This window comes from Acartia tonsa, chromosome 14 (assembly GCF_053477335.1).
Source record: "Acartia tonsa isolate MP-2025a chromosome 14, ASM5347733v1, whole genome shotgun sequence".
NCBI lineage: Eukaryota > Metazoa > Arthropoda > Copepoda > Calanoida > Acartiidae > Acartia > Acartia tonsa.
In genome coordinates, this window is record NC_137273.1 from 23489354 (window position 1) to 23505536 (window position 16183).

Consider the following 16183-nt stretch of genomic DNA (forward strand, 5'->3'; position numbering starts at 1 on the left):
CTCCTAAAGATTGAAAATTCGATCCATTGTCCCCTCCCTTACTCCCTGGATATATATACTTTGTTTAGAAAATTGGTTTTTTTTTCCTCAGATTTGCTATATAACATATAACTTATCTTGTTTATCTTTGTTTTTAAAGGCCATGTTTGATGTAGTTATTAGTTATTAGTAGCGCAGTGAACAATACAATAACAAAAAAAAAATTTTTTACCAGATATTTTCAATAAATCATAAAAAAGATCACTTAATGAAATTTCTTTTAATCCCTAAAAAATCAAAGAAGATGATTGTATAATATACCCCATACAAATTCCTTCATTTTATAAAATATAATGGCTATTAATAAATTATAAAAAGATTTCAGGTTTTATATTTATTTTATCTTTTTACATAATTATAATACAATTAATTTATTGTTTTTATTTTTAATAAGCGCGCATAATTTCAAAATGGCGGCTTACACCAATAGAAAAAAAACGCGAGAAAATTTATATAACGTTGTCAATGGCGTGGATGACTCCGTTAGTGGCGATAATGTCGGCTTCCTTGACTCTGGCACCAGCACTCTCAGATACTACCTTCACTACTCCTCCCTTGAATACCTAGATAGATAAATAAATAGATGGTTAGTTATATAGATAAATCCTTATATAATAGTGAGGAGTGTCTCTGTCTTTAGCTTTAGATTTAACTAACAGCTGGACCGAGCTTATAGGTCCTGGAAAAATCTATATTTGTTAAGGGGGATGATACCTCCATCCTTCAAATAACAATGGCCCTGAAAAAAAATACTTAAGTGTCCCCGGCCAAAAGACCTCAGTGCATAAATATATATAGATAAATACAGAATAAGTTACACCAACAAATAGATAGATTGATAGATAGCTAAATGGATAGAGACATATATAATTAAGTAGATATAACTACCTGTGTCTGGATTTGCTCGGAGCCAGCAGTATCCCTGATCTTCCAGCAGATACCCTTGTAGAACAGAGCTCCGGGAACAACGTGTCTTTGCAGAACCTAAATAGATTATTTATAAAGATTATTGCTAATTGTTACTGGACATCCTCAAGTGAACGAATGTCCCTCAAGGTATTTTTTCTGTACCTTAACTAAGAGACAAACAACCCTTTCATTGTACCACTTTTAACTTAAAGTCGAAACTCCAACTGTTCAAATTTTAATGTCTTTCAATATAACATGAATAGCAAAGAGCTTAATTGGTGGCTTAGATTTGTCGGTCATAATTAGATATCTTATCAAATAAAATTAATATAAAGGCATTTGTCAGGTAGGGAGGGGACATTGGGCTTCTTATTACACTAGTCCTCAAAGTTTTATTATATATTTTTTTCTTTTTCACTGGCATGGCAACTTTGGAGACTTTTACTGAATTTTTATTGTTGAGTTGAGTGTCCCAACGTTTCAACCACTAATTTCAATCTAAGGAATTGGTAATTTTGTATATCAATTTATTGGCCACTGTCTTTTCCCTTTGGATCCCTAGGTATTTGTACTTTATTCTTATGAGAGAAAGAAATCTTACATAATTTTGTCTGAGTAATTTTATAAATTACATAAATCAAATTTTTTTTTATTCAAAGTACATTTTATTGAAATTATTCATTAAAGCAAATAAACAATTTTAAAAAAATTTCTTTTGACAATTTTTAAATCTCAGTGTTTTTGAAATAATTCTAAAATTGAAAAGTAGCGAAAATTGCAAACCATGGATCAAAAATACTTGAATCCTTAATTATATTATATTGGTTATTATTCTTTGTTGTTATAATGACAAAGTTTGAAAAAAAGTAGCATTTTGGTAAACTTCAAAGTATACTTTTATACAGTTGGAGACAAAAATCTAGAAGATATAAATGAATACCCAGTAAATAATCTAATAGGACAATCGTGAAGGAACAATCTGGCCATATTAATGACTAGAAAGTAAACGGATTTTTTCAATCCGAAATCGTCGAATATTTTAGGGTAAAGCTTTGCTTGAATAAATTATAAATAAAGATAAGTTTTGACAGATTGGCATTCTATGTTATAAATCTTTTTGAAGACAAAATAAAGGTATGTTAATTTGATTCAACAAGTTGATCACAGACCCCCCCCCCCCCCCTCCCCTACACACACACACACTCTACACTTATCTTTAATTAAAAAGTATATTTTATATCTCCTGTGTGAAGCTATTACATAAGGAGCTCATGCCCAAAATTACCTAACCAAATTAAACCCCATGAATAGCCTACTTTAAAAAGCGTTTATCCCACTATTCTTTTAAAGAAAAAACTACAAAAATGAATTTTATCCGTAAAATTAAACTGGTAACTCCCTATTACAGTAAACTACAGGGATTCATCATTGGTAGATAATTTATTAGGCTTTAAAAAAAATTTTGTTGAGACAAATTTTAGTGCTTTCTCACAAAAGAGCCAATCGAGTACAGAACCCTGAATTTAATTTGGGAATGAATGAAAAATTACAGAATGGGGGGGCAGTTTTACTATTTCTGTAAACTAACCTGACTTAAAGTAAAAAAAAAATAGAAAACTAACCACCTTTCTTTAATTTCAACTTATATAAAATGAGCGTATTTCTGTTAAATTTTTTTCTGGTTTTCGAGCTTTTATTGTTTTTTTTTATAAGCCACCAACCAAATGTATTCATTATATTGATTCAATCAAAAAAAGTCAACTCTTTTTAAAATTTTATTGAAATTAAAGAATGGAAGGATATCTAAATAAAGTAAAATATAAAGAAATATTGTCTGAGAATACTTTTACTTATTAGATAACTGCCAAGCTACTCTATAGATGTAAACCATAAGTATGTCAGTTTATAAAACAAATTGTTAAGGCATTCTCTTTAAAGCACAAACGTTTGTACCCAATGCTTGAGAAAAGGAGTGGAGGACAATCCCCAAAAATAGTTATGTACCTTCCCTAAGTCAAAAAGTAGCTACACTGCACTGTAAAGGAGAAAAATACCCCACCAGTTGTTAGCGAGATTTTAAGTTACACAGACAAATAGACATTCTGTTACATTTTAATGAGTATTATTTTTTTTAGTTGGTTCTAATGTAATTTACTGATTCCTATATTCTAGAGAGAAAAAATATAGAATCACACAAAAGCACAAAAATCTCTCAATTTTCAATCATGCAATCAGCGATTTTGTCAAGCAAAAAAAACTATTTTATTTTGTTTAATAGGTAAGCTACTCTATATACTAAATCTTCTGTTGCTAGGTCAGTTTGTGTTTTAAATAACTCAACGAATATTTTTTTCATGTGGTAAATTTAAAATAACTATGTTGTGCTTTTGGAAGATGATCGTCCTAGTTTTAGTGAAATGAAAGTATATATATACAGATATTATGGAAGCGAATATAATATTACAATTAAAGTTTAAAATAATAAATAGAATAGAATAGACTTTTTTTTGTAAATTGTACTTAGATTTATTACAATGGAAAGTTTTTATGTTTTTTGTGATTTTTCTGCATTGTCAAGAAAGAAAATTTTTCAATGATCTAAATTGATAAGACAATGGCCGATAAATTTTAAATCTTTGGGGGCTAATGTAATAAACAGTCAAATGTCCCCTCCCTCCCAGTATTTTACAAGAAAACAGGGAAAATCTAATTTATTTAGTTTTTCCCCCTTAGGATTATTAAAGAGCAGCTGAGGGTCAAGCAAAAAAAAAATCAGGCAATATCCCTTAAAGTGCATTGTTGAGCACTACTACCGTCCCCTTATTTAGAAACTTTATGTAGGAGGGGAGGAAGGGGTTGGGAAGAGGTAATTTTTCATTTGTTAGGCTGGGTTATATTGGGAACTGAAAGGTTAGGGGCCCTAGTACTAACCTTAGTTAGAGCATCTTTGTCGGCTAACAAACCATCCAAGGTTTCCTAAAAAAAATAACATGTTAAACCATTTTTTTTAATTAAAAACTTAACTGGTCAAAAAATATTTTCTGGTTTAAATAGTATATCCATTTCGTTTGTCATATTCATTTTAATCTTTTTTATCGCATATCGTCTTACCAATTGATTTTATAATTCTGGACGCAAAATACTAGCAGTACCAATGGATATAGGATATATTATTGATAGGGGAAAATTTGTCGTCAATTTAGCTTCATATTATGGACATCATCTTTTGGTCAGTTCGTTTATCCAGTAGGGGGGAGGGGGGATAAAATGGATGGATGAGGGGTATCGTATCGGTATTTTAGCCAGCTACGACCGTCACTTTATGAGAATACATAAAAATCTGTTGCAACATTGCAGTACCTTAGGAACTTTTTCAAAGGCATCATTAGTGGGGGCAAACACGGTGAAGGGGCCTTCTCCAGATAATACATCAGCTAATCCTAGACAAATAGAAAGATTGATTAGTAGATAGATAGATAGATATATTAATAGATATATTGATTGATTGATAGATTGACGTATAGAATCATATTTATAGCTAGATAAATTGATTGTTGGTTATTTAGATTGATTGAAAAAAAAGATAAATAAATTGGTTTAATAATTGATAGATAGATTAATAGAATGATTGGTGGGTAGATTGACTGTTATATTTATAGATAGATTGTTATATAGCTATACTAGCGATTACGCCCCTAGAGGCCTCTAGTGGCACTTTTATTTTCAAATATTTAATTTGAGAAATAATTCGTCTATGTTGAATTTAAGTCTCAACGCAAAAACGAGAATACTTTTTAAAAATTTTGATTTTTGTGATTTCTTGGGGGGGTGGTGGTACCCTCCCCAAGATAGTTATAAACCTTCCCAGGACCCATGAGAAGCTACCCTGTTAAGGAGAACACGACCGGTACAACGGTTAGCGAGATCCTTCAGTACAAACAAACAGACAAACAAACAAACATCCTATTACTTTATTATAAGGGTTGATATGTAGATACATAGTCATATAGACTAGACAATAGACTTACAAATTAAGAGATTGAGAGATTGTTAAATAGCTAGATTGATTAAATATAAATTGTTGTTTATTTGTTTTTATTTCTTTTCAATTGAGCTTCATTTTGATTAATGTAGTCATTCTTGATTTTGATAAAGAATTGTTTGAAGAGAAATAAACAAAGGGGGAGACTCATTATGAATTTTAAAATGATATAATTAAGTGAATTCAAGTAAAACTATTGCATAATTGGTAGCATAGCCACTTCTAAATTAAGGAATAACAAAGAATTATAAAAAGACTTCAGATTTACTAAAAATAGTAGAAGTTGATCAAGGATGCCAAGCTTTTTTAAATTGTATGCAAAATATACAGACAAACATTGAGAGTGTAAGTAAGAGAAGAAAGTTAAAAAAAAATATATAAAGTTAAGAGTAAAAAGAGAAAAGGATTAGAAGAGACAGAGAAGTTATGGAAAGTGATAGGGATGTAAAGACAAATTATGCAGCCTCTCACATTACAAACAAAAACACGAACACTTATAGAGTAGCTTCACTTCTAGAAAATAGCAAAAAGAAAGTTCTTCAAACTATAAAGAAAAATACATTGATAAATTGATGTTTGAGATGTAGATAACATAAAAAGGTAGAAATACAGAAATAACAGCAAGAAGGGTAGAAAATCAACTAAAATAGATAGATAAACAGAGATAGCAAGATAGAAAATTAGGCACCTGCAGCAGAAACGGCAGCCAGAAGGGTAGAAAATCTGGAGTCTCCAGTAACAATCTCAGCAATGTTTCCTATAAATTAAAAACAAATTTAGATCATTGACCTCAATATTTCCACAGTATAAAAGACCCCCTTTATTTATTTTGTTTGGTAGGGGGATGAGAGCACAGAATCTCAATAGGTTTTTTTTAAATTTGAAGGAGCTCTCCGTTTCTTTTTCTACCCCCGAAATGTTTACCGATGTAGAGGGGGTATCCAACCCACCCCCCAATGTAAGCATGACCCCTAAATTTTTTAGGGGGTTAACACCTCTTTACACTTTTTTTCTTGTGCAGTAATTTAATTATTTTTGCAAATATTTTTAAAAAAGGTATTGTCAATAAGGTCCTTTCTATTTTATTTTAATATTTCTAAGTGAAAAAAATTTCATATCTATTTGTGTATATATTTATTATATATATATATATATATATATATATATATATATATATATATATATATATCTACCTGCGAATTTTTATTAACTATCTATATGTCAATCGATCTGCCTATTTGTCTGCCGTAATATGATAAATAAATAAACTTCTACATATATTACATACTTATCCGTCTATCTAACTATCTAGATTTGTAACTTTCTCTTTATCATCTATCTACATTTGTATCTATATATTTCATGTCTAATACCAATTTAATTTATCTTTTTATCTGTCTATATTTATTTATATGTCTATCTATAAGTGTATAACATCAGTGACGAGATGAATAACACAATTGTCTATATGGGTCTATCCGTGTATCTACCTCATGGCTATCTATCTATCTATATACCTGTGGGGAAGGGATAGATGACATCAGTGATGAGATGGATAACACCATTATCAGCCATAATATCAGCCTTGCTAACTCTCTTTCCGTTGATTGTAACAAAACCCTTAACAAATAACATTATATCTATATCGCTGGTGCTTAAATTTTAGAGTAAATGAAATGAGAAACGTCTTAGAAAATAAAAAGGCAAAAATCTTTACCAGAAGATTTGACTCTACAAAGGTTAGGCAATTAAAGGGTTAGTTGTCCGCAAATCTAGAAAACCTTGATCAAATTGTCACCTTTACATTTATAATCATAAATGTACCAGGAAAGACTGTAATAATTCCTATTGTTTCCTAACACGTTCTATTGTGATTTGTTGGTTTAAAAACTGCACTTTTCTACAGAAGATTTAATTTTGTCTATCGTCATTGGGGATGTACATCAATATATCGTCTATGTTTTAGGGGGGTAAACTAGGGATTCCAAAGTTTTGAGGGGGGTAATTCAATGTATTTTTAGAAGTTTGAGTGGAGTAAATTTAGGGATTTTAAAGTTTAAGGGGGTAAACTCCCCCTGAACTAAATAACCCTCCCCCTATGGCCGTCTATGCCATTGCCCAATGTTAACTTACATCATAAAACTTAGATCTGAGGTAGATGTTTGTTCTGAGGGGGGATCCTTCCACAGAGTTGACGGACTGGTCGTTCACAATATCACCAGCCTTCACTTCACCCTCCACAACGTGGAAGAGAAGGACCTAAAATAACAAATAATTAATTTAGAAATTTTGTTACCCATTCCCAATAGCTCATCACAACTTGGAAGAGAAAGGTCTAAATAACAATTAATTAATTTGGAAAATTCCCTTGAATTACAGTGTGTTTTTTTTATGAGAACTTTTTTGAAAGCAATTTTACCCCACTTATAGTCATCAGAATTTAATGATTAAGGGCTTATTTTCTTCGTTTTTAATAACCATTTATAGAACATCAAAAAAATATTTCAGATTTAATTTAAAAAGTGCAGAAAAATAAAAAATTCAAAACCTAGGTGTCAACATCTAAAAATGGTTTTAGCGCATTTTTCTCATGCTCGAATCTTCTACCCTTTGCAAGAATGGCTGCAAAACGCTTCAAAGTTGATATACAGAGTTAAAAATTGATACAGATACTTTTAGGAACATGTACTAAAACATATAAAAGGCCATATCTCAACCAAGGAGGGAGTACTGGCCCCCCAAAGTCGACTACTGAAAATCCAATTTTTTTCTTGCAAAGGGTAGAAGATTTGAGCTTAAGAAAAATGCGCTAAACCATTTTTAGATGTTGACACCCAAGTTTTGAATTTTTGATTTTACTGTACTTTTGAAATAAAAACTTAAATATTTTTTTGATGTTCTATAAATGGTTATAAAAAACGAAGAAAATAATCCGTTAATCATTAAAATCTGATAACTATAAGTGGGGTAAAATTGCTTTCAAAAAAGTTCTCATAAAAAAAACACACTGTATATCAAAATTAACCAACTATCCATACTGTAAATTTTTTCATTCACTTTATATGGAGAATGTCTATTATAAGAGCAATATAGTATAAATAAGAAGCCATTATAGCTATGTACCAGTTATGGAGGGGACATTGAAATTATAAAATTAATAAATAATTAAAATAAATAATACTGATACCAAAGTTTGATAATGACCTTATTAGCATTGGATACTTTTATACTGTTATGGTTGCTTGTTTACAAACTTGTGTTGTTAAAACTTATCAACTATTGATTTTAATCAACAGAAGGGGTAATTTTTTTAATTTAAACCAATTTATTGTCCATTGTCTTATCCCTTAAGATCCATGCTTATTTAAGTGAAGGAATCAATTGTGTAATTTACTTACTTTCTTCAATAGCTCTGTATCAGCCAAGAGGTCCTCAACAAGGCTCTTGGGAAGTTTGCCGATGGCCTCATTTGTGGGAGCAAACACTGTAAACTTAGCATCTGGATTGGTAAGGGTCTCGGCCAGACCAGCTGTAGTTACTAAGTTGACCAGCTCGGTAGCTCCTACACAATCAAATATATCATTAGCAAGGGAATAGATGTTGAATGTATATATGAATAATCCCATAATTGGACCGATAGTAACACAGTGTAATAACATTCCAAGAAGATGTACAAATTTGGTTTAAGAGGCCAGTTTTACAAAAATAGTAGTAGGTGATATTATAGGTATTAAGATACATGATTAAATATAAAATAAAAACATATTTAACATTAATATCCAAAGTAGTTAGCTCTTTTTGTCTATAGCGAAGGATCTCGCTAACCGCTGAACCAAATGGTTCCCAGTTACAGTAAAGCTTTTTTAGGTCCTGGGAAGGCTTTAAACTATTTTGGTGAATGATATCTCTCTCCACCCTTCCTAAGAAAATTCAACTCTAAACCCCCCCCAAAAAAAATTTTTTTTTTATCTTTTTAAAAAACTGAAATTGAAAATTGGTGGGTCACTTTCTTCCCTCCCACCATCTTAATTCCCCTAAGAGACTTCTACGGGAGTAGCCGCTAGTATAATAACATATTAAACAACTTTCGCAGATTGTAAAGTAAGATATATAAGATCCATTCCAGTTTGTTAGCCCCGTGGGGCAGAAGACCCGAACGAACGAAACTTGTATTCATGTCAGAATTTCAATCTTATTATTCATAGAATATTGTTTATTATACAATACGATACATGATTATTCAATACGGCTTAGAATTAATTTAAACCAGCATATTATAAACAAATATGGATAGATACCTGCGGCCGTCAATTCCTCTGCAATGTTGCCTGCCTGTGCCCCGGCCAAGCACACCACCAACCCTGCCAATACAATTCTCAACATCTCTAATTTAGAAGGTACTGAGTCAAGATACACAAAAACCTTAGCTTTTATACCCACCCCATAAGGGGCCTTTTTGTTAAACAAATACAAAGGGGTAGTCGCAGTACTGGGCGGAGGAAAAAGGGTGACTGTTCAACACATTTAAATCCACTGAAGTCCAATTTTTTCCTCAATTTACTTCCCTTTTCTGTGCTGTGACTTTTTCCCTCCCTTTAGTGGTTCTAGAGTGTATTGGTGAAAATGCCGGCTGTTTGAGGGTTCTAGAGAAAAAATGTTACATTAATATAACAACAAAGTAGCAGTCTTAATGGGATAAATATTCTACTGTTATTCCATAGCATACAATTACCGGAACTCACTTTTAAAAATCCATGTATTGTATATACAAATTGATGATACAAAACAGTCAATATCCTAGAATATTAAGTAGCAAGGATTTTTTGTTTGTTTGTCTGTTAAGATCTTGTTAACCAATATCTAAGTTCTCCATTTTAGGGAATCTTTATATAGGTCTTAGGGTGGTTTATTGCTAGATTTTGCCGACTATCCCCCCCCCCCCCCTTAGACAAAGAGCATCTAAATGCTAGGTGGAGCATCCGCCAGTTAGTTATTTGATGAGTTTTTCATTTATAAATTTAAGTATTTGGATTTTAGGCTATTTTTCTACCACCTCCCTCCCTTTTCGAATACACAGCTCTGGTTGAGAATTTTTTTTAATAGCAAATTTCAACAAAACGTTTTGTCTCTAAAATTCTGAAATATATGTCTTTAGTTTACCAGTTTTAACCCGAATTTGCATCTGACTAAAACCCCAAACTATTGACATTTTCCAGTAAAATGTTAGAAATTTTACTAATTTACTAAAAGAATAATTAGGTTGTTTTGTTGGCCAACTAATATATCTAAACTTTCATATTGCATAAACAAATAATATCTCCCGTTCTCTCTACTTCCCTTTTTATCTTCCTTTTTCTCTCTCTTTCTCTCATCTTTATTTTCACTACCTTGTTTCTGTATTATGCTCTGTATGGAAATGCTATTACAAAGAAAAAAATAGAAAGACTATAGTAGCGAATTTATAAGTTTCTTTATGATTTTCTGGCTTTGATTGACTTGGATTTTCAACCAAACTTATTATTAATATTTTCCAGCAATGCAACATAAAACAGATTATTGTATCTTGAATTTTATTGTTAAAATGAAGATAGTATAATTTCCAATTTTACGATAGTTTCATTGCTTCGTTTATATCTCTCTATTTATCTCTCTCTGTCTCTCACTATCTCTCTCTCCTTCTATCTATCTTACTCTCTCCCTCTTCCTTTTTAATTTGCTCTAGCTTTCTATATCTCCTAGTATCAGCCTGCACTAACCAAAGAAGAAATTTGTAAAGACAATAGACTAATAGTAGAATAATTAGATCCTACTTTTTACTTGGGACATGGCAAGCCCACTTCTTTTTAGATAAATCCCCAAAACAAGTTTTGTTCTTACTTTATTTTATCCAAATTTGTGACAATTTTAGGTTAAATTTAGCATGACATGTGTCCCATATTGACAGATTTAGACTATCAAATGAAAAAAAAATATGGGAATGATAGGTATTATATTTAATCCACATAACTTTTATTTTCTTGCAAAAAGAATTGAATTTCATATTAATTAATGAATATATAAAAAGATATAAATAGAATCTCTTATGAAACTCTAGTGCATTCAAAGCTTTTACTATTTGTTACTTCTACAAATATTAAAAACTATTGAATTACATGAGAATTTTATCTTTAGTAAGTCTGCTAGTGTGTCCACTGTTGTAACTAAAAGACTTTAGAAATAGGTCAACATGAAAGCATATTAAACACATGGTTGTACACCGTGACATAAAAAAGATATGCTAGATATAGATTCTTAACTAGTTGATGGAAGGAAAAACACACAAGTTAAGAGCAATTTGATAAATAGATGGATGGATTACAGTAATATGGATTGTTATGAATACAGATGGTCAGAAAAAAAGGCAAATGTAATGGAGGATTAAAAAAGAATTCTAGAAATTTTGTAACATGTATTCAACTCATAATAGATTGATTTAAGGATAGATGGACAGGCAGATTGACAGACTGATAACAAGACCTTTCGAATTATGGAGGAACTTCACCACTATAAATTAAATGAGTGGAAATTGTTTTGGAGGATTGATTGAGTAATGAAAGATATTCTTTTTATTCTTACTCTATTTCCAATATATAATCCATATTAATAGTTTTTGTACATAGTTAGAGATAGATAAAAAGAAGGAAAGAAAGAAGAGAAGAAAAAGAAAATTATGAAAGCAGGAGAGAAAAAAAAGATTATGAGATAAAACCTTACAGAGTTTAACTTTTGATTCATATTGCCTGTATATAAAATTCAGGGATAAGGGATAGGAAACCTGGCCATAAATTAGGTCTCGGCCTGGTTTTGAAAGGGATCATGCAACTTTTACCATTTGCCTAATTTAATGGGTGAATGGACAGAAAAGGGGACACTGCTGCTCCCCTTAGTTTTCCTGGGCTGATGGACTCGAACTGGTTTTGGTCTCGGGCTGTCAGCCTTGCCCATAAGAGGTATTTTACAGGTAATTTAATGACCTTACTGGCGGACGGCTCATATTGGCTACCGCTCTAAACCAATAGTGTTCTGTGATTTGGGCTTGTTTTGTATCAACCAATCACCAATTGGCGGCGCCAATTCTAGAAAAAATAATGATTTCGTCTGCTACGAAAAAATAAATAATAAATTCAGTAATGGTATTTCAGGTTTTGAGCCAATTCAAAAACTAATATTGTTAAAAACTTTAAGTACAAGTTTAATTTACAGCTCATTGAGATCAACCAGTTTGAAATTTATATAAAATATATCTTTGCTAAGTCTATTCATGTGTATTATAAATTCATAGAGAAGGAGACATTAAAAATATGTTATATAGATTTTTATATTTGATATCCATGACTGAAATGTCTTCCTTTTCATGCCTCTATGGGTCTAAAGCAATGTTGCTTAGAAAGCATAATTAATTCAGATACATACATATGAAACAGCCAAAAATTATGCTGAGCAAATTATATTCAGTTTAACTTTTTAAATATCTAATACTCACAGTTAGTTTATAAAGCCATTAATTACTATCTGTGTTAACCTAACTTTTATTATCACAGTATATTTCAGTTGCACAACTATTCTATAACTTTGTATAAAAATCTTTTAAGATGACCAATTGAATTTACTTTTAATTAGCAAAATCCACTAGATATAATATATCTAGATATTCCATCATGCCCCATTTTTCATGAATCTTAAAAACCATTGTTTACATTTTGTTTTATAGGAGATACAGGCAACAAATTTGAGACGAATTTTTTTGATGATATATTTTTTTTAGAAAGTTAACTTTATTCAAAGTATTTTATAGCTAACTTATATTGATTTGGCATATGCTTCACATTATATGGGGGATGAAATTTACAAATCAATTTACCCAATAAAAGCTTTATCTTAGAATCCTCATAATGCAAAAGAAATAAAAAAATATGCCCTTACATACCAAGATCTGTAAAATGTTTCAACCAATGAGATGTCTTGAATATACCATCAGTATTCTCCTATTGGCTGATTATTACAATATATCTCTAGAGTATCTCTATTCAAAATCCAATTAAACACAAATTAAAACATCAACAAAACTAACTCTTTTATATTACTGTAACCCCTAATTCCTTAGTTCAAGAAAAACAGTGTAAAAACTATATATATCTTTATCAATGAGTAATTCTTTTTGAATGTTGTGCTAGGACAATGTAAATACAAAATAAAGCTATTCCTTAAATATTTTTTTGCCCCTCTATTCTATAACTTTATTGCATGAGCACCTATTTTGAAGCAGAGTTGAATCTATATAACCTGATGGATTTACACAACTTTCTAACTTATGTAACTGGGGATAGGAGTAAAACTCAAAGAAAAGTATATTATTAGAAAACAGTAAAATAATTGAATAGCGCTGTTCAAATTCTCTCTATTGTTTAAAAAGTATGTTGCGGAAATTTTTAGCCCTAGCTTAAAAATCAAAGACAAATAATTTAAAGCAAAAAACAAGTTTCATTTCATTAACAAATATATTCACATATGAACAAAATATTTACAATGAGTATATAAATTAGGATAAATTAAACATATTACAATTTAAAGACAAATAATAAAATTCAAATCATATTAATCAGCACAAGAGACTGGCTCTAACACAGTTGAACTGAAAAATATACACTTTAAATCACTCAAATAATATTCAAAAAACACACATTATAATCAATCAATCAATCATGAGTTAGGGTTTAGGTTTAAATTCACTAAATTGGTTAAAGGGCTTTTTTCTTAATTTACCCCAATGTGTATAGAGTAAATAGAACCCTAAATACCCCAAATTCGGACGAACGTTGTTTTTATCCCTAGATACCCCAAATTACAGTGGGGCGAACTTTATAATAAACAAATCCAAGCAGATTTTAAACTTTTACAAAAGTCTTACTACTTTTTCATGGAATTAGGTCAATACTAAACAATATTGATGATTATTTAGTATTTACTTTCATGAAATAATTAACCTAACTTTATAAAACTAGATCAATATATAACATAAGAATTACTTACCAAACAATGCCCTCTTTAGGGCTGATTGGAACAAATTCAGTAACACTCACTTCCATTTTCTATTATTCACTAATTATTTGGACCTTAAGTAGCAAGTTAAACAATTTAAAACAACTCAAGGAGAAAGAGATATAGCAGAATAAAATAAACCACAAGAAAAGGTGATAAATTTTGTCTACTATAATATTTTTAAAACCTCAGAACGACAAGGGAAGGTCATTCTTATTTCTAAAAATATTCCTTTACTTTATCCCTGAGTTTAATAACAATTCAATAGAAAAACTAAATAAGCTGCTAAACAGAAAGAATAAGTGATTTTTAACTATAAAACGAAATTGGCCTTATCTTTAATGTATTATTACTATATTGACAAAATAACCAAAAACGCAACTTCAACTTAAAAAAATCACTATATACGACAATTCTCTATGTTTCCTTAGTTCAACTACTGTTGTTTACTACTACGATAAGACTCAAATTTCAGTCAGCTGTTGCCAGCTTTTATAGTTTTAGAATATCAAATAACCTGTTTTTTTGTACAGTAATGTTTTTCTTTTGCATTTAAAATTAAGAAACTTTATATTCATAAATAACGAAAGATTTTATATCATTTAAAGTAATAAAATGTGTTTTAAATAAATTTAATATTATGTAAAATATGCAAAGAGTATAAACATAAATAAATGGTAATAGAGTTTAATTTAGCTCATCGATGAAACTTATTTGAAACGATTTTTTCTAAAACAAAGTACATTATATTAATAGAAATTAAATACTTAACTATTAATTAAAAGTAATCTATTATGAAATTTACTAAATATTAAAGTTAGCTCTTTTATAAAAACTTTTTTCTTCTACAGTCCTTTTTAGGAAGGTGTATTATGACTGTGAGAATGTATTTTTTGGCCAGAAATTTTAACTAAAAAGAAATAAATTGTTTAATATTTGAAAGCTCTTCTTTTATATAAAGTATCAACGTTTTTTGTTTGTCCATTAAGATATCAGTAACCACTGAACCATGCTCAGCCATAGTCGTAAAAATTAAAGTGTTTACAGAGCCGGTTGCATTTTCATGTCAAACAGTTTTGTTCACAGTTTATGCAATCATCAGAAAGCAAACAAAAAAACTTTCATAATGAAAACAAAATTGTTGATTTATTTCCATAATTTATAGAGGAAAAAGTTACGATCTCACTTTGTTTTTAAAAATTGAAAACATTGGTTTTTTGTAACTGTATATCATTATAAAATCAAAACAACTTATATGATTCTGACAAAATGTTTAATTTTAAATTATAAATTCGTCACTAGAAATGACAGATAAAACAAGGATGATAACATTTATAAGTAGAATAAGTAGAACAACATTTTATATGAGGTTTCATATCCAATAAATCCAATTATATAAAAGTATCTCTGTCTATAGCTCTCTGTGTATCGAAGGATCTAGCTAACACTTGAACCGAAATGGTTCTCCGATGAAGCTTCTCATGGATCTAGGGAAAGTTTATAACAATTTTTTTCACTATTTTAAGATAACTGCCTCTATTCATAGCACCTTGTGCCAATATTAAAAAGAGCCAAACACTCAAACTGACAAATTGAGTTGATTCTTATTCATAAGAACAAATAAATTTGAATTTCTATCCTAAACAACAGCCAAGTAAATCAAATTTATCTCATTGCGATATAAACCTACAAACAGGCAAAGATCCATATCACAATAAGAATATTTTATATGGAGCAGTATATCCTATTTATACGTTCTCGCATTATTTTAGCAGACAGACAGATGTACTGTATAAATCTCATTTCCTTATCAGAATGCACAGACGGACGGACTGACAGAGTGAGATAAAGAGTAGTTTATCTATTAAAAAGAAAACAAATTACATGACAATAATTAAAGAAACAACATTGAAATTTATATAAAATTAAGAATTACATAAATTTATCAAATAATATTTTTAATTTCATGGTTAATGGTTTTACTTATATAAATGTATAAACAGATTTATGATTTCATTATTATTAGAAATTTTTACATCATGGGAAATATGTTTTGGAAATTAACAGTTCTCCAAAACGTTTCTGACGGACAGAAAGACATTTCGAATTGTGTTT

At 30.0% G+C, this 16183-nt stretch overlaps 1 protein-coding gene and 1 long non-coding RNA gene across 2 annotated transcripts; both read right to left on the reverse strand.

Moving 5' to 3' along the window:
• Window positions 1-358: 358 nt before the first annotated feature.
• On the reverse strand, window positions 359-9633 carry LOC145305331 (transforming growth factor-beta-induced protein ig-h3-like). Its single transcript, XM_080146945.1, has 9 exons — window positions 9289-9633; window positions 8389-8552; window positions 7124-7249; window positions 6508-6610; window positions 5679-5747; window positions 4309-4388; window positions 3880-3924; window positions 928-1023; window positions 359-602 (listed from the first exon to the last, which is right to left on the reverse strand). The coding sequence occupies exons 1-9, from the start codon at window positions 9371-9373 to the stop codon at window positions 489-491; spliced, it is 882 nt and encodes a 293-aa protein (XP_080003071.1). The 5' UTR covers window positions 9374-9633; the 3' UTR covers window positions 359-488.
• A 3875-nt stretch (window positions 9634-13508) lies between these two features.
• On the reverse strand, window positions 13509-14535 carry LOC145305227 (uncharacterized). Its single transcript, XR_013874534.1, has 2 exons — window positions 14060-14535; window positions 13509-13661 (listed from the first exon to the last, which is right to left on the reverse strand). It is a non-coding gene; the product is annotated as an uncharacterized LOC145305227 (long non-coding RNA).
• Between the last annotated feature and the right edge of the window lie 1648 nt (window positions 14536-16183).

Bases quoted from the DNA above. Each gene is read 5' to 3' on its own strand.
- LOC145305331 (XM_080146945.1), bottom strand. From the start codon at position 9,373: ATGTTGAGAATTGTATTGGCAGGGTTGGTGGTGTGCTTGGCCGGGGCA. The intron at 8,553-9,288 runs GTATCTATCCAT...TTGATTGTGTAG, and splicing joins AGAGGAATTGACGGCCGCAG to GAGCTACCGAGCTGGTCAAC. The intron at 7,250-8,388 runs GTAAGTAAATTA...TTGTTATTTTAG, and splicing joins ATACAGAGCTATTGAAGAAA to GTCCTTCTCTTCCACGTTGT.